At 39.2% G+C, this 22,838-nt stretch overlaps 1 protein-coding gene across 1 annotated transcript in view; it reads left to right on the forward strand.

The window, feature by feature from the left end:
* aqr (aquarius intron-binding spliceosomal factor) overlaps positions 1–22,838 on the forward strand; it is a 42,007-nt gene that overhangs the window by 11,158 nt on the left and 8,011 nt on the right. Inside the window, exons 16-32 of the mRNA XM_044047387.1 lie at positions 1,790–1,910; positions 2,727–2,868; positions 3,426–3,604; positions 4,408–4,575; positions 5,912–6,081; positions 6,704–6,945; positions 7,097–7,246; positions 7,855–7,924; positions 9,613–9,723; positions 9,946–10,055; positions 12,595–12,730; positions 14,734–14,943; positions 16,848–16,985; positions 17,070–17,141; positions 17,990–18,177; positions 18,305–18,476; positions 21,270–21,440. Coding sequence (XP_043903322.1) covers positions 1,790–1,910; positions 2,727–2,868; positions 3,426–3,604; positions 4,408–4,575; positions 5,912–6,081; positions 6,704–6,945; positions 7,097–7,246; positions 7,855–7,924; positions 9,613–9,723; positions 9,946–10,055; positions 12,595–12,730; positions 14,734–14,943; positions 16,848–16,985; positions 17,070–17,141; positions 17,990–18,177; positions 18,305–18,476; positions 21,270–21,440 — 2,550 coding nt within the window. The remainder of the gene's footprint in view (positions 1–1,789; positions 1,911–2,726; positions 2,869–3,425; positions 3,605–4,407; positions 4,576–5,911; positions 6,082–6,703; positions 6,946–7,096; positions 7,247–7,854; positions 7,925–9,612; positions 9,724–9,945; positions 10,056–12,594; positions 12,731–14,733; positions 14,944–16,847; positions 16,986–17,069; positions 17,142–17,989; positions 18,178–18,304; positions 18,477–21,269; positions 21,441–22,838) is intronic.

The raw sequence follows: 22,838 nt of genomic DNA on the forward strand, positions 1-22,838 counted from the left end.
TGGCTCCTCTGGTTTTCACGCTGATGTTTCCCTGATAAAGACACAACCCAAAATTGCTCCTGGCCACTGTGCCTACAGTATGAATGGCTGTGACTGGTGTGTGGTCAAAAAGGCACTGCATATAGATATATGAGAATATGTATCTCAACCAATGTTTAATGCCTCAGCCCTTCAAGAACAGACTGTAAAGAGATTGTTTCAAGGGAATGAAGTAATACCTCATGTACAGTTTGCTTGTCAACAAGCAATATAAAAGATGTATAATTGTTTTTGGTGCACCCCTTTAAACAATGTTGGCGAACAGATATTTTCCAGTAACTGGCCAGTCAGCAGCAGTCTGCAACATAATAGGTTTTGTATTTCTTACTTTATATAATCGTTAATTAAATGACTTGACCTTAGAATACATATAGGATTGCCTCTCCACTGGCGTCTCTTGAATTTGCCCTCTAATCCAATTACTGCTTTATGTGAGCATTTGTGTGACCTAGGGTGAGTTGGAGACAGTGCTGATGAGATAAAAAGCCTGTTTATTTATATATTTATTACCTTTCTTATTCACTGGTTAAGCTCTCTGGTTTCCCATCTATTGTTTATTTAATTTCCAATTCTTTATTTTTTTTCAACCCCTCCAGAATCTATTGGACCCTTGTCCTATCAGTCTCCCCAACACACACTCTTGCATGTGTTGTAGACCTCTTCATCATAGTGGGCTATTCAAGGCTCTCCTGCAGTTATTCATAATTACCCTCTCAGACCTCCCTTGGTCCTTTTTGAGAACCCAGTGGAGAATAACTGATTCATAATTATGTGATTGGATTGCTGTAAAGGACAAAGCCAGGGTCTCATTTGTGTGGGCCTAAGGTTACCCCAACAACCAATATCCCTGACCAGGTGGGTTAAACAGGAAGGAGCCACAGAACCAGAACTGTACCTCATGATTACACAAATCATGCATGCCGCAAACACAGTCATAAATGTGCTTAAGGTGGTTGAGGTAGCACTGCTTTTACACCAGTGCTAGTGTTTGGCTCATTTAGGCTTTTTATTTCCTCTGGTGTTTCAGATGAGCTGGTTTGTATTCAGCAGCAGATATCATTCTCCTTGACAAAGTAAATAATTAATGTAATGTGACTTTTACCAGAAGGGCACAGATACAATGCCGGTGCTCGAGTCACAGACTAATGCAATAAAATAGAAAGATACCCGCACAACAGAATAATAATTCTTTATCTTATTAGCAATGTTCTACGAAACTATTTAAAATGAATATCCACATGAAGAAAATCCAAATTATGTTTAACTGAGCATCGTAGCTACAGAATTACACCTGTATTTGCTAAATTCATAAAATGTAATAAGTGATTGAACAGAATTTGTTTACAAATAATTCCTGGTGAGATTCTGTTACTTTTCACCGAATATCTGTTCATCTTTTCATCTTTTCTTCAGGCCTTCCAGGCATAAGCACATTAGGACCCATTGTGAGCTGCTGGTATACCAGAATATGCAGTATCACCATTTACATTTATGCCAGTTTTGAAGCATACATTGTCTTCAACCGAGGTGTAAAGCAGAGGGGCTAAATTAAGGGTAATGCAAGTTGTAATTGGCTTCATTAGTATGTTATATGATACAACCTGTTTTTCCTATTCAGTGGTCAGTCTTCTACAAAGAGAGAAGATAATTATCTTTAACAGTGAGGCCCAGTTGCAGACGAGCATTTGTTCATTAACGCAATTTCACTCTGTGTCTTTGCCCCCCTCTCTTTTCTGCCACACACACATAGGTGTCGCGACATGAGCGCAGAATCTCTCAGATTGAGCAGCTTAACCAGATGCCCCTTTATCCAACAGAGAAGATAATCTGGGATGAGAACATTGTCCCGACAGAGTACTACTCAGGCGAAGGTAAGTGCATTTGCACGTGTTAAATGTAACTGTGTTTGCACGTCTGTGTTTGTTTCTCTGAGTGAGTTGAGACCAAATTCTATCTTCAGTGTTCTGCCAGTCCCACATCGTCACAAGTGCACACCCACATCTTGTGTTATCTCTTATCCTAAGGGCACTCAAGGGAGTTAACTGGCACCTCTTACTCAGGGAATCCTCTTTAGTAGGCAAGGACACCTTCAGAAGATTGCATAGTCTTGATGATTCAAGAACGGAAGTTACATAAAACTGACCACTCATATGTTTGTACCTAATATAAATATAAAAAGTCAAGAATAGAACGTATTATAGGTTTGTGTGTAATTACTCATATATTGTGTAATTATTCAATTATACAGTGGCACTGTCTAAAACTGTCTGACAGAAGGCCTAGCCAAAGATACTGAGATTGTTGTTGGACGTGACCAAGATGGACAGAATTAAGAATGAACATATTTAAGGAACAGCTCAGGTTGAACGGTTTGGAAGTAAAGTAAGAGATTTGAGGTTGAGATGGTTTCGTCATGTGCAGAGGAGGGATAGTGATTATATTGGACAAAGGATGTTGAAGACAGGCCGGAGGAAAAGAGGAGGACCACAGAGAGGGTTTATGGATGTTGTGAAGGAGGAAATGAGGTAGGTTGGTTTAACGAAAGAGGACATAAGGGATAGTGCAAGGTGGAGGCAGATGATCCACTGTGGATACCTCTAAACTGAGAGTCCGGAAGACAAAGAAGTGTAATTACTCATCTTAATTTAATATACACTCTGTGTGCCCATTCATGTTTTTCTTCCCAGGTTGCCTGGCACTACCTAAACTGAATCTCCAGTTCCTGACTCTCCATGACTACCTGCTGAGGAACTTTAACCTCTTCCGTCTAGAGTCCACTTATGAGATCAGACAGGACATAGAAGATGTCATTTGGCGTATGAAACCATGGTGAGATGTCCATATTTCTGCAAAAATGTCTGTGCAATTGATCCAGAAACTTTGAAAATCAAATTTCTTGGACTTTAAAAGGTCAAAGTTGTTGGAAGATGATTCTATTTGTTGATGTCATAAGGTCATACTGCTCATAAAGTCTGGAGAGGTTATTGAATGCAAAATTTGTGATTATATGTTCTTTCATTACATCAGAAGAGTCTTAATAGTCTAGATTCATCGGTACTATATTTATAAGTTCAGAAGATGCAGTGAATCTGTACCCAAAGAAAATGTAATAAAAGGTCATCTGCAGTTATAAGAGTGAAATTTCTTTTTATATTCTACATAGGGATTGAGTTTCAAATGAGATTGTTGCACACACTGACAATGATATCTTATTTTTTCTTGCCTAAATAGATCAAATGAATTAGTCGTTTGTTGTTCACACTGAAGTAAATAAGTAAGCAGTTAGTTCCTTATGCTGCAGTAAATCCACCTGATCCACCTGTCATTCTTGTCAACAGACCGTAGTGCTTGTCTAACATCGTGTTGTGTCGTTCTTTATACACTAGGCAATCAGAGTATGGTGGAGTGGTGTTTGGAGGCTGGGCCAGGATGGCTCAGCCTATCACCACTTTTTCCATTGTGGAAGTTGCCAAGCCCAATATTGGAGAAAGTTGGCCTGCTCGTGTTCGAGCTGATGTCACTGTCAACCTCAATGTACAAGATCATATCAAGCACGAGTGGGAAGGTAATTGTCTGTCTGTCATTTCGGTATACTTACCATTCATACACATTTGGTGTGTTCTTGTTGCTGTCAGAAGTAAGAATGGGGGCATTCCATTGAGTAGGAACTCATTTTCAAATTGAATGCCTTAGGTCATTAGGTCAGATTTTCCAACTTGGAAAGTCAGCCTAAGTCTTTTTTGTTTTATAAGTCATTCATACATGTAGTACTGTTACATTTTTCAAGTTTGCATTCATGTTTTTTGACTTATCAACTGGAATGCGGTCCGGTCCATGGTAATGTTAGTCCCAGTTTCAACTTCCAATGTAAATGAAACACATTTTATGTTCCATACAGACACTATACATAATGTTACTGGTTTGAAAGACATCACTTCACTTAACATAAGTGCACAATGATCTTAAACTCTCAAGAGAAAGATATGGACATGTTCACATGCCTTTGATCTTTAATGGTCATGCTTTTTAAAAAAAAAGTCAGCTATACCAATTTGATGTCATTTTTTTTAATATCCCCTTTTATGTTTGATGTGTATGTCTTTCTTTTTATTCCGTCAAATGATTACCTCCTTCCATCTACTAGCTCTATCATATACCTAGATCCTTATGTATGAAAGATCAGGCAGATGCTGACAGAACAGTTTTTCTTGCCCCATTAAAATCCTCCACATGCACTACTGCTCTGTTTTACTGACACTCACCCTTTTCTGTTCTTGTGTCTTTTTCTCTTTTAAATTAATTCTCTGCCTCACCTTGCCTCCCCATGTCTTCAAATCCCTTTTAATTGTATGCTTTCTGTCCCTGTAGGTCTACGGAAGCATGATGTTTGCTTTCTGGTCACAGTGCGACCAATGCTGCTCTATGGCACACGCTTTGACCGGCGCCAGTCTTTTGTTGATCAGACTGGGCTGGCGTATGTGAGGGGCTGTGAGGTGCAGGGCATGCTGGATGACAAAGGACGTGTCATTGAAGAAGGTATGCTCATATTATACACACAGACTCATACACAGCCTAAGCACTGTCCCTATAAACTTAACCATAACTAGTTCATGCCCAACTATCACCTTAACCTAACCACAGGAGGAGTGTCTGCCTAATTAAGACCTAATTAAGACCTGGTTTTGCCAGAAAGGGTCCTAAGAGGGTAACAAATACAAACACATACATGCACACTAGTGACACATGACATCCATCTTCCCGTCACCTCCTATATATGATTAACCACTGACTGGTCCTCAGGACAGGTTCATACTGGTGTTGTCATGGTGACAATCACAGGGAGACCTGACCTGTTCACATTCCATTAACCCGAGGTCAGCAAGAGCACCTGAGAGCTTTGGGTCTTGCCCCCACTTTTATATATTGGACTTAACGGACTCGAGACTTTTCTCTGTAAGAGCAAAATGAATAGATGAATGGGCTTGTTCTGCTAAATATATTTGTCATATGCATAAAAACATGAACCACAATTTATTATTATTATTATTATTATTATTATTTTCAGCAAGAATATGTTCCAACATATTCTTTTGTTTGTTGATTTGTATATGGGTGGTTATCGACTGGCCACTATCAGAGTAGTGTGTCCTGGGCTTTATTTACCATGTGTGTTCTTTCCCGTGTCCTAGTGCAATTCCTCTGATTGTTAATTTACCGTGGCCCACAGTACTGCTATTCTGTATTAACTTTTTCCCCCTTTTATGTATCTGTGTACTGAAGCACCCTTTCCCCTCTCATCTGTTTGGATTAAATATGCAGAGGTTAGAGATTTTTAATAGGCATCCTGTCAGGAAAAAACATGCACTGCTGGTGTCGGCTTGGTTAAACTTTCAGATCCTCAAGGATAAGTGGTACTCTAGCTAACGAGTGGCTGATGGTACACCAGTAACCAAGCACTTGTCAAACGTGTTGGGAAAAATAAAACATCTCTATTTCTTTTGATCATGAATGATATAATATCGTCTTTCATGAATTTGAGGCCAATACAATGACGCATACAAATTCATGAATGAACATATGCATCATGTTTTATTGTCCTGCTCTGTGTCCTGCAGCTTCACACAATAATCCATTTAGACATCTGTGATAGCTACACTAGCTTCATTACACAGACTCTCAATTAGAGTTTTAAGCTTGTAGTCTGACAAACATTTTCATGTAACCCTCTTTACTGAGAGGTTGTGCTCTTGCACATGGAGATCTATTTTTTTTTAATGAAAAAATAGAATGTGAATCGTATTTTTACCTTTGAGAATAAGCTACAGATTATCCTCATCATTACACCCTTGCTTTCTTCACCACTCTGTTTCAGGACCTGAACCAAAGCCTAAGCTGCGAGGGGATGCCAGAACATTCCGGGTTTGGCTTGACCCAAACCAATATCAGCAGGACATGACCAGCAGTATTCAGAGTGGCACTGAAGACCCCTACGAGACTTTCAACATCATCATGAGACGAAAACCCAAGGAGAATAATTTCAAGGTTTTGTACTACATTCTGAAGCACACAGGTCACCCCTCACTCTGCAACATATTTGAGTGCTTTATCTTCAGACCTTGAGCTCTGGTCCCACCAACACCACTACTGAGTGATGTATCGCACATATTATACTCTCACTGGAATTGTAGCTGCAAGGTTAGGGCCAGGGCAGCTCATGGAAGTTCATCATACTAATGTGTGGATCCTTCCTCTTATTTGAGAGCCTCTCATTACAGTTTTGTCAAATCTCCCTTTTCTAATTCTGCACACCCATTTCTGTCGTTCACAGTCAGAGCAGGTTAAGATGTTTTTTTTTAACCTTACTTCTTTCATGGATATGAAAAACTGGAAGTAATGGGTAATCAAGAGGTGTTTTTCTCCCTCTTTGATGTGTGACACAGACAAAACAAAAATTGTTTTCTACACTGTTTTATGCACAGGGTATTTGACAGTTTGCCACTCATTAGAAAATATAACTGACATATAATTACCTGCCATCCAGTCAGCCTACCACAAAATATTCTTATCCTGATAAACCATCTCTTGTTTGTTGATTGTTGTCTGACATGCCTTTCCTACAAGTTCTTACGTTTTTATAACCATTGTATATTTATTTTTGTTTCAGGCAGTGCTAGAGACCATCAGACATCTGATGAACACAGAGTGTGTCGTGCCTGACTGGCTCCACGACATTATCCTTGGCTATGGTGACCCAGGCAGTGCCCACTACTCCAAAATGCCAAATCAGATATCTGCATTGGACTTCAATGATACCTTTCTGTCCTTGGACCACCTACATTCATGTTTCCCCGGCTGCACCATAAAAGTCACTGAGGACAATCCTGACCTTCAAGTCCCTCCTTTCAGGTGAGAGTCAAAGATTCAATGAATGTTTGATTTACACTGCTCAAGTGTTAAGTTGAGTATTATTCTTTTTAACTTTCATCTTTCATATAATGTACATACTAGGTACAATTAATGCTATAATACTACATGTTGTGTTTTACATGGTTTCCAGAATCAAGTTTCCCGTCTCAAACAAAATAGACAAAGGAAAGAAGAGAAAAGCAGATGAAGAAGTGGAAAACAAAGAGGAAGACACAACCTTGATCGTCGAGCCCTATGTCACTCCCAACCGTGGGCCATATCCCTACAACCAGCCCAAAAGGTGAGCGGTCAACGCTAAGGTTCAGGCCTTCATAACAAGATAATAGTTGAGAAGTTGTTCAGTTTTTATTTTATACTATTACTTCTCTCTAAAAGCAAGCTGAACATTCAAATGATTTTTGACACAATTTTTGTCTTGGTTTGGTTGGAACAGCAAAGAGTGACTTTTCAGTAGAGAAGTGCAAGTCAGAATGCAATAGGTACTACCCTATTCTGGGTCCAGCTAGTTTGACTTATTTGTCTTTTGTCTCCGTGGTGTCTCTACATGAATAGATGGATTGTATGCCATTAAAGGAGAACAGAAGTTGCTTTCATATTCCTGTACTCATTAGAGCACTACAGCATAATGGCTTCATCAAGATTTAAGTCTCATCTGGCGATGGTTTAGGATTTCTAGGTTATGCTTTGATATTCAAATTTTGACATGTCCACAGGGACAGTCGGTCTTTCAAGACGATCTCAAAAAACTTCTAACAACCTGCAGCATTAAGTACCTTAAAAAGAAAACATTTGAAAACAAATGTGTTCATGTTGTCAAGGCCATTTAGCATTTTAGGTTAATCACTTGCTTTATTAATATCGGCTTTTTTTTTCTTCTTTTTTTTACAGGAATACGATTCAGTTCACTCCTACCCAGATTGAAGCCATCCGGGCTGGGATGCAGCCAGGTCTCACCATGGTAAGGACTTGTTATTTGGTGATTCACTTTGTAACATGCTGACATGTGTTTTCAGGATACATTTCAGCTCCCTAAAGAAAACCCTGACAGATTTACATCATAAATCACATTTCAAAACTCTCCCTGCTTAATGCACCAGATGGTTTATTACACAGAATACGCTGCAATGGAAAGTGCTTGAAAAGCACAGGTACTGTAAACAGCAGCGTAGCAGTTGATTGGAAGAGCCATGGTTCACAGTTGCTGAGGCCCATCAGGAGAAGAGTTTATCATTCTATCAGTTCTTCATTCAGTTAAAAAAAATTGGTCATATAAGATTTAACTTATGGTTTAGGGACAACATCTCTTGGAGTTGCTGTTAAGAATCAGCTCATAACATGGACATAGTAAGTCCGGAACATAGTGGATGGACTTAAATAGGAGGACAAACTGTCTGAATCCAGACATATAAAGTTATCATGCATATCCTTAAGTGAGTGTGATACTGTCTGGACGGCCTCAGTGAGCGCTGATACAGTTGGCTCATACTTTTCCAGCTCGCTGTTGTAAAGCCAACCGACTTACAGTCATTAATCCTAGTGATGTATACCAAGGGGATTCCCTCAACAGTAAATATGCTGATGCTTCATGTCTCCTATCTCAATCACTGAGTGCTGACAAATTCCCCTGAAATCCCATCTATAATTTTGGCATTCCCAGTGAAATGTTCAACCACATATAAAATATCACATTAACAGTAGTTGAGTTTATATGCACATCGAGAGCCATGTCATTCCAGCCTGCTCTGGTATCTCTTATGTAACTCACACTTTTTGACAAGTGCTATTTCGCTCTGGTGATTGGGAGCTGGCAGCGAAGCCTCTGAGTAATTTATTGTGCAGCTATCTGAGGTAAATGCACCAACAAGGCTATGGCAGAGTCGTAAAACAACTTTGCTCCTCTTCTCACTCCCTCTAACCTCCCTACTTGGCATATGTCACAGTCATTAGCAGCCATAACAAACACACTCTACCTCCCAGCCTGCCTTGTTTGGCTTTCATGTAGGGAAAGCAAGAAGATGATGATTATGTGCTGATTTATGCAAGGGTATCTAATTGTGCTCACTATTTTTAGCAGAATTTGCTCACCTGAGAGACCCAGACTAAGACCAACTTGTTTCATGAATATTTATTCAATAAATGAGTCTTACTCCCATTAAGTAAATATAAGACCTATTTTGTGGTAACTTATATGTGGTGATGAAGGGCTTCTAGCATTGAGATAATAAGATATTTACACCTCCTCCAGCTTCTCTGCTTTTTCAGTAGCTCTCTGTTTCTTCATCCATCTGCACAATCAATGGGACTGTCTTGGCATGCCAGGCAACACCAACATTGCATTGTATCCATCCAAGCATGGCTAACTCCTAGGAAATAACATAGCCTATTCTGACATGCCTGTGGCCTAGCTGTCACATCCACTAGACTGTCTACCTAACAAGGGATGAGCCGACAATACTCCGTTTCTGTTCGATATTGGTCAGATAAAAATGTAAAATATGATAAAATACAAAGAATAGTAGATGGTAGAATAGACCATTACTTCATCAATATGGGAGAAGAATATTTGTTAGTTAGAGAATTACGTCTTTGAAATTAACTGAAATTGTTACAGTCTTTTTTTTGATAGAATTTCTTCCGTTTCTCCAGGTTGTAGGACCACCAGGTACTGGAAAGACAGATGTTGCAGTGCAGATCATCTCAAACCTCTATCACAACTTTCCTGAGCAGAGGACCCTCATCGTCACACATTCAAACCAGGTTAACCCAACACACACAACACAACATGTCTTCACCCAGATGTTACTGATCTTTGAAGTTTCCTGAACACTACAAACAGCAGTAAAGCTGAAGAATCTGCATGAATTAATGGAGACTGAAATAAGAGCTTCAGAATTTATATGCCTGTACATCCGATGAATAAAAATATTCACACATGAGAAGAGTAGCTTCCTTGCTTGATCGTTGTTCTTTGTATACCAGGCTCTGAACCAGCTGTTTGAAAAGATCATGGCTCTAGACATCGATGAGCGTCACCTCCTGCGTCTGGGCCACGGAGAGGAGGAGCTCGAGACCGAGAAAGACTTTAGCAGGTGAGAAGAAAGAGCGCTTACAAAGATCTTTGCACTTAGACAAATTGAGAGCTCATGTGAAAATTGAGACAAGTATTTAATCATGCATGTGTGGAGGTGCATTATAAAAATAGTAGTATTCACAGTACATATGCACTACACAGTCAACCATCACAGTTTGATCACAACGGACAACAAACACACACTCGTATTTAAGCAGTCCAGCTGCCCTCATACATAATTAGTCTGAGCCAACACAGTGACAGGGGCCACTTGATACTCTTGTATGACAGGTCAGAAGCCTGGTTTATCTTCATTAGGCATCATTGGCCTCCTCAGCCTCTCCCCTGGTGTAAGGGATCTCTCCCTACTGCACTGCACTCACAGGCAACGTCCTGTTTGTTTGACCCTTTTGTGAACCGACCCTTAGTCTGTTTGCACAGAGAGAGAGGTCATTTTGTATGGAATGCCATAATTATTTGAAATATTTCTTGTATAATGTGTTATTAAAATTGGATTGGCGCTATTTACTTAAATCTTTATCATTTCTGAAATATTAGCCTAGAAGGAGATCTGTAGTCGTGTTTTTCAACAACAAATGCTCCAAAATAACAAATCCTAGCTAATACTTAGACCATAATATGTATTTTATTGTACAAACTATTTAAATGTTGAACACAATGTTAAACAACATATGTTACAGTTTCAAGGGGATGTAGCTCTTTTTATTTATTTGCAACATGATGCAATAATTGTATGTGTTATTTCACAAAAATATAGTGCACAAAAAGGCCTTGTGAAATGTGTGTGGTTTGGGGTGATATGCCCTGCTGCAATTTAATGTTTTAACACTAGTTGTCTCACAACTTCCTTTGTCTATAACCTAATAAGCACTTTTGTTAAAACATAGTGTTGCTGTTTGTTATTCTACGCTAGTGGTTTGGCACAGACAAAATAGCCCCAGATAAGAACCACTGGAGTATTGAAGTAAGCTCTAGTAGTTCCCAACACTCTTACCCAAGTAAGGTGTTGATAGTGACTCAGACCTCACTACTGAGACATAGTGAGGTGGGAAAAGAGAAGGTGGGGATGTGCACTTTTAGCACTCATGACAGATTTGGAAAAAAAATCTCACGATACCCAAGACATCTACGGTTTTACATGACTGCTGCTGTATTCAACACTATTATTAGACATTTCAGCCAGTGTAATCATTTTTTGTCTTATTTCAAATATAGCTCATTGTTATTGAATAAAACTGTTTTTGTTGATACTATTTAAAGTTCCCCTATAGCTGACATTGCTAATTACCAACTAATCTATCTGTGGCACTGAGCAATTTGCTCCCTATATCTCTTAGCAACACTTGCGGGGTGGAGGGGGAGTAGAGGTCTCTCCCTCACTTGCCTTGCCATGCCTTGACTTGCTTGCTCAGTGTGAGCATATGACTGTAGAATGAATTGTGTTATATGGGAACTGTGGTCTGAACCGGGGGAAGCAGTCTCTTGCATTCTTAAATTATGCAGCAACACAGATGTAAAAGGTTGAGCTTTAGCTAGCAGGATTTAATATGTTCCCGCCTGCCTAGCTTCCTCATAACAACATGCAGACTCTACACTCCTTCCACCCCACTTACACCAAAGAGCCAGAGAGTTTTAATTAACACTATACATACATGAGATGAAAAATGTAAGACTTTGCTCCTCAGAATTTCTAACAAAGGAAAAGCTACTGCACTATCAATTAAAAAAAGCCCCCCCAGGATTTCATGATGAGTTTTTTTGTGCTGTTACAATGAGATTTTGTAAGTGGAGTGTAGATGAATATCACATTTAAAATTCATTTGTTGACTTATACCATATGTTAATTATACCATACGTTAATTAAAAGTGCTCTCATTCAGGTTGGAGCACATTTTTTTACATTTATTGGATGTAGAATAACTAAGTAACTGTTTTCACACTTGTGCATCTATTTTGGGTTGCAGTCTTTTAGTAGCTGAGCGCAGGATGAACAGGTCTGTTATCCTGGGAGGCAAGGTTACATATTAGATTTTATTTTTCTATGGCAGATCAGTGCAGTCTTGAGACATCTGCTGACTGAAGATCTTTGCACTGTGTCTAAAAATAGAGTTCACCTCCAGTATTACCCTATGACCCCTCCCACTTCCTGTCAGTGTGTGCTGCTCGATTCGCTGCCACCTGCTAATTGCTGTTCAGCTGCACAATAGGATGCATGAGAGAACCTCGGCACCTTTTCATATAGTCAAGAACACTTATTTTCTTCTACGGGAAGGATCATAGTTGCATATAATTTTAAACTGCATGTCCTCGGATTACCTTTTCTGCATCCTCCGATTCAAGGGTTACACAGTGAAGGCGATTATCTAAACTCCACACAATCAGATCAACAGTAACATGACACCCTTCAGATTAATACTAACTCTGCTCTATTAATTATATCTGTCAATTCAGGAATATCCAACATGATGGTATGGTTGTGAGTGATTTGGATCACATCAGAGGTTGTTGAATACCCATGTTGTGCTCTCTGTCTCCAGATACGGCAGAGTGAACTATGTCCTAGCCAGAAGGCTGGAGCTCCTCAGAGAGGTTGGAAGGTTACAAGAGAGCTTAGATGTCCCAGGAGATGTTTCTTACACCTGTGAGACTGCTGGACACTTTTATCTCTACCAGGTAAGATTATTACTAGGTGTGTGTCTGTTTTTGTTTTGTTCTGTGAAGATATTTTTGCTTTGGCCATATTTGTAAAGTTTTTTTGCAGTTTGCCACTCATCTCTGTCTAACTAATAGATCAATACACATCCATGGAGATTTATGTATAAATATTGATTTATTTGCACAAGAGAGTTAAAAGTATTCAGGAGGTGTTTTGCAGAAATAATTAGAATAGATTTCTGTATTGTCTGGCCTGTTCCTCGGACATATTTATTCCACACAAATCCAGAAATAATTGAAGTTTCCATTCCCCATGCTCGGCTCTCTCAGCTGCAAATACCTAGAAAGTCTGATCCTTCACTGTTTATTCTTGTCACCTCATTATCACTGTCCTCTCAGGCTGCAAGAAAAATGCAATTACATATTGCATTCTTAAGCTTCACCAGGGGGTTTCTAAAGGACGTGCTGGGTGTAACAGTCCTTCAGTGTTGCAGAGCACTCAAGTTAAAACACAACCATTTGGATACCTACTGTAACAGGCAGTGTATTTCAGTGGCAGGTGTTATACAGTGTGTCTGAACAGGGTTTGTCAGTATAATAGCATTGCAACCTTGATAGGATCAAACCCTCGTGGATCTGGACATTTACATTTACGTTGTGTGTAGTGGCTGTTGTGATTTCATCATAAAATGGTCTATTGTTGCACTTTGCCCGCAGATTGAAGTCTCTCACACATGCTCAACATTGTGATTTCCTACAAATTTGATGCTCCTTCCAGTGGTGTCACTAGGTTTTGTGATTTGCATGAGCCCACACTAAAATGAATAAAGTGATACTTTATTTAGACATTTTAGTGTTAAACCCCATTTTCATGCTTTTTGGCCATGAATATCCATAATTGACTTTTGACTTCTGATACATTTTAATGACAACAATCCATCATTTAAGTTTGTTTTTAGTAAAATGTTAAAGATGAATAATGAATTAGAAAGACTGTGCAGATGCTATACCCAAATGTAACTTCACAAATGCAGGAAGAAGTGACCTTTAAAGTGGTTGAGTCTTTACAGAGTTATAAAAAAACAATAAAAAAGTTATAAAGAAAAACCAATAAAGTTGGTAAATTTAAACAAACATGGATTTAATCACCAATTGACAAACATTTTAATTCAAGTCCATCAGTTAATTTCTGCCTCTGAGAATCACAACCACCCTGTCAGCTCACCTATTTCAGCTCACTTTGCTTTGTATTCTATTTATCTTAGCTCTAGAACCTGGCTGTCTGTGTAGTGCTGTGACATTTAAAGATGTAAATGTCAAGGATTTGTTATGGAGTTGAATCTGTGACCTTGAGCTGAGTTTTCTGTTTGTGATCAATGATAACGATGTACTCAGAGACATACTTAAGGTTTAGATGGTTGTCTTAATAGGCTGTACAGACAGATACTTAACACACAATTAGGCTAAATCCTCCAGCAGACTCATTAATGTTTCTTAAAGTTATTTTTTTCCACAAGGGTATTTATAGGACTAGACTACCCTGCTGTTTGGGTGAAGCTGGTTTATTAGGTGCTCAGTGGGGGTACCTCTGAAAGAGTGGCACTATCTGTTCTCATTGTTCATTTGTGTGTAATATGCTTTAAGCTGAGGTCAAATAATTATTTAGGAATTACAGCAAGCACCATTTAGCCTGGGCAAAGCAATGAGAAACCCATGTATGTTAATAGTAAGAGATTTGGTTAAACATTAAAACTCCATCAACCAAGTAGTCATCAGCAATTTTGTAAATTAAAACACAGTTGTAGTACCGCTATACTTGGGTGTTAATTTTCAATAAATAAAAGTAGTAGCAGTCATACATTGTCAAACATTTCACATTCATAGCGCAAAAAATTGACTTGAAGGTGTTTTCATTGATATGTGTTTTCCTGCTGCATAAATGAAAGGACAAAACCAGTTTGAACACTGTTTGAATATGATATGTGAAAACACCTGATGTCTGCTTTCTCTTTCTCTTACAGGTGATCTCTCGCTGGGAACAGTACATGAGCAAAGTCAGGCCTAAACAGGGCAAGGATGTGGAGGTGGAGGCCGTAGCTGCCTTCTTCCCCTTCCACAAGTACTTCTCCAATGCCCCCCAACCCGTATTCAAGGGACGGTCATTTGAGGAGGACATGGATATAGCAGAGGGCTGCTACCGCCACATCAAGAAAATATTTACCCAGCTGGAAGTAAGAACACACCAACATGACACACACACACACACACACAGCAATAACCAGCGTGGTGCAAAGATTACTTAAATGCAATATGGTATGACAATTTTATTTATAGAGCACAACATTGCAACTACATTCCACTTTATTCACTGAAATTCACAGCTATGGTAAGAGCAATGTACAGTTCCATGTGTAGAGGCAGACTAGAGGCAGACTTTAAAGCACTGATTCAAACAAAACACATACACTCAGCTATGTTGCTCACATACTGTTTGCCAGCTTTCCAGGTGTTGAACTCTGCTTCATGCAATACTAACTGTGCCCCACTAGCTAATAGTTACCATAGTGACAGGTTGCTGTAGATTAATAGTAATGGGAAAATGGCTGTCTCTTTGTGAATGTGCCTATTTATGAGCCACTCCCTCCCTTTTATTCATCACCTGTCTTTCACTTCACTTAAAAAAATAATCATCATATGAGATACTTTCCACCATATTTACTGTATACCTGTAGTGATATGTTTGCCAAACCTTTGTAAAGATGAGCAACACAACAATACATTGAATCTTCTAACATAACACTTCAGATTTATGGGAACACCAAAAAGGTCTCTGAAAAGCAATAAAAAGTTATTGGCTAGAGGTAATATTCCAACACATGTGATGACCTTGATTTATCTGGCTGGCCTTTGTATCACTGCATCACAGTACCTCTTCCTCCCTCCTCCCTTAGCCTCACCCATGCTGCAGTGAAGTCTGTACACCCATTAAGAGGTATTGCTGTCAGTGGTGCAGGGCAGGGAACGCAACATCCTGCAGAATTTGCGTTTCTGTCTGCCGATTCAAAACTAAAAGTAGTTTGGAACAAGCTGTCATAGGAATATCCTAAGCATTTATTGCTAGACAGACAAGGACAGTGTGCGCCTCCTGGGAATCTTCTCTGTAAACATCTCCTGTTTCTTCCTCTGCAGTCCCACTACACCTTTGCCCATTGGTTATGGGTTTTTTTCCTCTTCCCTTTCAGTGTCCGTGTATCCTCACCGTCTTGATTTCAACCACTCTGAAGCCGCAGGGGTTAAAAATAGAACTCATCAATATTTCATGTTTTGATGAGATTAATATACTGCTAAAATTGTAACGCATCAAATATTTATGCCCCAGTACTGTCCAAGTCTGCTGCTTGTATAAGGTCTCTGTCGATTTCCGTTTACTCCACCATACAGCTACCGTGGCAACCTGAATATCACACATCTTTCATTAATTTCACCCCCAAACCGTGTGGTTTTCGCACTGCCATGAAATGGCTCGGATGAATCAATCAAAACAAATGAAAAAAAAAACCACCGAGGACACATTTTTGATCCAATCACTCAAGACATCATTCTGAGGTGGTCTTGGACACTTGGCAAATTTGTGATTGTGTTTTGGGCCACAATAAAGGGCCACCACCTCTGCAGTTTTGTAATTGATTTAAAGTATCAATACACTTCTCAGTGTTTCCAAATTCACATATATTTATTTATTTGTTGCCATTACTATAATATGAACATTGACCACCATATATTGGTTTTGCAGTGATATCCTATTTTATTCTTCAGTTGCTCACACTATTCTGTCTGCAATAAAATGTATTGCACATAGAGAGGGAAAGTACGATTCAGTCACAGACTCATGTGGAGATGCATTTTCACGCCCGATGTAGACTTTGAGCTGCCCACTCATTATTGAATCACCTGAGATGGATGAGTGTGGGTTTCCTCATGAAAGTAGAAAGCAGGGGGATTATGCTAATGATGTGCTTCATTAAAAGGCAGTGAATGTTTTTTGAGCATTATAGTTGTCTTTTGTGACTGACTGTTTCAAGCTTTTGTGAGCAGTGAATCACATATGACTCTCTTCTCTTCTTTACCCTCAAAGGAGTTTAGAGCCTTTGAGCTGCTGAGGAGTGGACTGGACCGTTCCAAGTATCTGCTAGTGAAGGAAGCCAAAATCATTGCCATGACCTGCACACATGCTGCACTGAAACGTCATGACCTGGTGGAGCTGGGATTTAAGGTAGAGCCTTTTCAGTTGTCACACAGATTTGACTGCCTGGTTTAGTTTAAGTATCGGTGTTAAATTGCTGAATTTCTTCATTAGTATGACAACATCCTGATGGAAGAAGCCGCGCAGATCCTGGAGATCGAGACCTTCATCCCTCTGCTGTTACAGGTATCTCCTCTCATGAATAAATCATAAAAAATGTAATACGTGCACACTTAATGAGTGAAGACTGAAATTTATACCTGTGCCTGAAAATGTACTACCAGGCCCCAGGTAGTGTTGTAAATTTCCACAGTAAGTGTAGTTTAACTATTAACACAAGAGTCAGTGTTCTACTGTCTGACTTTCTCTGTTAAGATCTGACTGATGAGCTCCAAGCTCAGTAATGGTGCTTGTCTTCGGTAGTTGTGCCTAATTGTGCGAGACAGTGCTGATGACTTTTTACAGATGAGATCATTAAGATCATCAGCTCATCCAATAACTTCACCAGAGCTCCCTTGTTTATCTCTAGTGAGTCATAGTCTGAGCCTTTTGCCAGGTATATGTCACAGTTTTACTCTATTCATCTTCTTCAACGTTCAGTGATAAAACCGTTTTTTTTTTTCAGTTAAAAAACTTATAAGGTTTGACTAAGGTTTGATCATTTGCAAAATATAGCAGCATGACTAAGACATAAATAAAATGTAGGCTGTTGTAGCTCTTCATGCTTCACAATCTTGCTAGGCTTTGAAGTACTCTTTGTTGTCCACCTGGAGACCTGATTTCAGCTTTTGCCACATCCCATTTTCACCCATTTCACTTTCCATTTATCCGTTGGATAATTTTACATGTGTGTGCAGTGGTTATGTTTATGGTTTATTTATCTTGATAACCATGTTCAAAGGGAGATCTAACAATTCAACCAACCTACACTGTCAAAATGCAAATGTAATATTTTTTTCCAGATTCTCATACTCACTTTTGCAGAGGTCTGTTATATAGGTGTTATTACCTCATATTTTATGATCTCTCTGTAGAACCCAGAGGACGGCTACAGCAGGTTGAAGCGTTGGATCATGATTGGAGACCACCACCAGTTGCCCCCTGTTATCAAGAACATGGCCTTCCAGAAGTACTCCAACATGGAGCAGTCTCTCTTCACACGATGTGTGCGCCTGGGGGTGCCCACCATTGATCTGGACGCACAGGGCCGTGCACGTGCAAGGTGGGTCTTCCTGGCAAAACACCACAATAAAGTCAATTTTGACTTCAGAGGGTACCTCATGTTTTTTCCATCTTTTTTGGGCATCCAGTAAATAACATGTTTTTTTTTGGTTTGCCTGTGCCTACAGCTTGTGTAACCTGTACAACTGGCGCTACAAACACCTCGGGAACCTACCTCATGTCCAGCGACTGCCTGAGTTCCAGGTCCCCAACCCTGGCCTAACCTTTGACTTCCAGCTCATTAATGTGGAGGACTTCAATGGGGTGGGAGAATCTGAACCCAATCCTTACTTCTACCAGGTCAGTAGTACATATTAAAGTACACAAATGCATACACAGCACAGGTATTAATTGTAAAAATAATCTAGTACTTATCTGTGATGGCAAACATTTATACTTTTCTCCAATATTTGTAAAAATCCACAATGTAAATAAAATTATCAATAAATCTGAAAAACCATAAATATCAACTTAAAATTTATTTTCTGAACCATAGATGTTTTCTCTCTGTATGACCTCATTTTGAAAAACTCTGAATAACAGTGAAAACACAGTGTAAAACTTAGTATTCAGATATAGAAATAAAACTCTATATCTTGTAACAGACAGAATGTGTAGCAGTTTTGAAACACTGAATCAGCCACTGCAGAACAGTTCATTCATTTTAAAAATGTAATAATTTGGCTACTAGTCCATATGATATATTAATAACCCTATTAGGTCTGCAGCTAATACTGGCTTCTCAGCACAAACCAGTGTGTTTGACTTCACACCAGGAACCACAATGTGTTTCATTGTGACATTGCTGAGACATTCAAAACTGCGTGGGCTGGGTGTGGGGGAATAAAGGGATGTGTTAAAAAAAGAAAAAAATTACTTTGCCACCAAGACAGTATTGGAGCCTAGATACCCTATTTTTAGTATAGCCATGATGTAAATGTTAACAGTAAAACAAACATAGTTGTTTATTTTGATATAGTGGTTTTGTTAAATTTTGTATCTTTTAAAGATGGAATGGATAGATAGTCGAATTATTTAAAAAATGTGACGGATTGAAAATAAATTGAGAAACCAGTTTGTTTATAAGCTTCATGGCCAGTGAATATATCACAGTCCTTCATGCAGCCTTGAACATTGTGCACTGTGAAGCTTATTGTTTTTAAATCCAGACCATGTGCACTTCTCGAGGCACCAGGTCACATGAACCTCAACTCCATTTGCCTGTTGCCATTTTCTGGCTCCTCAGGGGAATTGCCAGTATCGCACTCACTGCACCAAACACACACAAACTTGCAATTCTATCTTGGTGAAGACACATGTTGACCTAATGAATTCCTTCTCTGTTACTCTAACCTAATTCTGACTTGATCCTAAAACACAGTCTTACCCATACAAAGTATAGAGCAACCAAAATGTCCCCAGTGTTCTGTGAAATCTTATGTACGTACATACATTCCTAGTAGTAAATTGGACACTAGAGGAGCAATTGTATCCATTGCATGTCTGAGTGTCTGTCACAGCTGAACAAACATTAAACAAAACCCTTCTTTATACTCACCCAGGAACTGTACATCTGTCACACACAAACATGCACACACACACCCATAGTCCAAAGGTCTTGTCCGTCTTTGGCTCATTTGCTAAACCATTTTCCGTATCAGGTCTCAGTGTGTTAATAGCACCTCCAATGTTGTCAAGTGGCTCAAACAGGGTAGATTCTTATCATAATCCACATCTTCTATTGTTACAAAAGGGATTAACTCAGCTACTAGGCTTGCTACTTGAGCCTCCTCTGCTTCACAGTATTTATTTTAAAATACATAAGACCAAGTGGCATGATATGCTTTAGTCTAGAATTAGTCTAGATATATAAATTTTTTATACATTTGTTGCTACTTGATTTGTATTTGCACTTGCAGCTATAGTGATTTAATTCCCTATATTTTGTAGATAATTTTAAATATTATCTTCTTTAAGGCAAACCTGATGTTCAAACATGATTTAATTGAGAGGTAGAATATGGTTTGTTGGTAAAATATGGTCATTAAAGACATGGATGTGTGCCATTTGGAGACAGGTAATGGGTGAACAACAACAAAGGCTATCACTGTTTTTGATGTGTTGACTCCCTTGCATCTGGATCAGGAATAGTTGATGAAACTGCATAAATTATTATCAACGATGTGAGGCTGCAATCCAGGCTTAATTGAAAGTGCATGAATAATGCAAAATGTTGCCCTGTTTTTTTGGTCACATTTGAAGGGCAGAGTATGGCCTTGGAGCCAGCATGCACACACACAAACACACAGAGGAATCGCACTGTTACAACTAGGGCTGCGACAATTATTTAATTAAAGATTATTAATAAATTATTAAGTGAATTCTTAACTACTTTGATATTCAGTTTATCGGCTGAGTGTTTTGGACAAAACAAGACATTTGAGTAGCATCATCATTTCCAGTTTTGGTCAACACCCATAGTATCTAATATTTTCTGACATTTTACAGACCACATGAGCGCTCAATTAATCGAGAAATGAATTGGCAGATGAATTGATCATGAAAATAATCATTAGTTGCAGCCCCAGTCACAACATGCAACAACTATTTTCAATATCTTGCCTTTTTCAATTCACATACACAAACAAACCTGCCATCGACATGAGTGATTAAAGATTCGATGATGCAACCTTGTAACACTTTTGATATCAAAGCCACAGTAGAAATGTGCCTTCTGTGCAGCGGATCCTAGAATGGGACATTTTGTCCCAGCCTGACTAGTGGTGTTGAGTTCTGTCTGAGCCAATTAATTCCAGCCCAAATCAGATGGCTACTCATGCATTAATGAGGGGGCTTTTATCTGGCTGGAAAATTGACAAGTTAACACGACACAGGCGGGAAAGGAATAGAGCTAGATGTTGCATGGATGGAGATAAGGGGGAGGTTAAGATTCCACACATGGCAGACAGCCCTGAATATTGTCATTGGAAGATTGAATAATGTGTCTGTCTCATTACTTACGTACAATAATATTGTATGAATAATGTACAATAATGTTAATCTTGGCATCTCTACTCTTCTTTTATTTTATAGAACCTGGGCGAGGCAGAGTACTGTGTGGCCCTGTTCATGTACATGCGTCTGCTGGGCTACCCTGCTGACCGCATCAGCGTCCTCACCACCTACAATGGGCAGAAACACCTGATCAGAGATGTCATCAACCAACGTTGTGCTGGCAATCCCTTTTTTGGACAGCCCAACAAGGTAAAGACATGCATTCATCACTTGACATGTTTCACCCAGTTGCATGTATAAAGTGTGACAAATGTGTAGTGTTAAATGATTGATGTGTTGTCCAGTAAGAGGTTGGATTTCTAAATCAAAGTAGGTTGAGAATATAGTTTAGTCAAAGTGTTGCATTAGTGAATAGCTTACTTCAACAACCTTTATTGGCATTATCAAGTATTTAAATGACTTGGTAAAATAAAGAATGAAACACACACTGAAACTTCACGTGTGCCGCAGAAAGCCCTCCTTGCTGCACCAGTGAGCAGGATTCAGTGTCACATTACCACTAGTGAGCCTCCATGATCACATGATCTCTCGCTAACGTCCTCCCTGCCACACAGGCATGATGTGGTAATGCTAATAGAAAGAAAACATGGTGACACCACCATTATTTGCTCTTGTTTGTTTGCTGCACAATTTACCTGACAACAGAAGCATGTACTTCAGGTATACTTCTTAGAATTTTTACTTTAATGCTAATGCAACTAAGAGTTGTTCTCCTGAATAATATCTGTCAGCAGCAATTAATGACTTAAACAATTAAAGTCTAGATTTGAAAGGCTATCGACTAATTATTGTTATCGACAAAATCCCCATAAATATTGAGTTGTTATTTTTTGCTCATATCGCCCCAGCCCTTATATACTGTGCGCATGAACAGTTTCTTTACCTCTACATGTCAGCTGCTGTTAATTCACCAGCCTCACCACTGTTCAAGTGAGAAAGTCACAGCTCTCACTTCTCACAGGTTTCTGTCTGCTACCACAACCATGCACTTGTTCTCTTTTCTGTGCAATGTAGATGTAAGATTTAAAAATCTTACATTTACACTGAATCTAAATAAATCTGAATCTACTATCTATATTCCTGTTGGTTGGAAGATTAACAAATGGTTTAGGAACATACTTTATTTGCCTTGCACCATTTTTGGCAAAGCAAATGGTTTTTTTCATGTGTTCATTGTCCAGCTTCATCAAATCATGAGACCATTTAGAATGCTGCAGGTCACAAGACCCAAATAGAGCAGGACACTGCTGTGTCCTCTGTTTGCAACAGTGTACGTACCAGCCAACTGCATACCTCAAACTCTGTGTGTGATTGAGAGAGAGTGTGTGAGTGTTGTTGGGGAAAAAGGTTTAAAAGAGCCTGGATGCTCAGTGAGTGGGTGGGTGTAAACTGAGCTGTGTTCAACCCTGAAGGATCCCTGTTGAGTTGTCTTCATCTAGCCCACATTATTCCCCTAAACTCCTCTTGTTTCTCATCTTCCTTTCCCCTCCTTCACACTGTGTTAAGTCAGCAAAAAACTGGCACAGTTTCTCATCCCTGTTCTGTTTGTACTGCCAAATGTTTTTACCCACTAGCCCGAGGTTATTC

Source organism: Solea senegalensis, linkage group LG16, assembly GCF_019176455.1.
Source record: "Solea senegalensis isolate Sse05_10M linkage group LG16, IFAPA_SoseM_1, whole genome shotgun sequence".
NCBI classification, from domain to species: domain Eukaryota; kingdom Metazoa; phylum Chordata; class Actinopteri; order Pleuronectiformes; family Soleidae; genus Solea; species Solea senegalensis.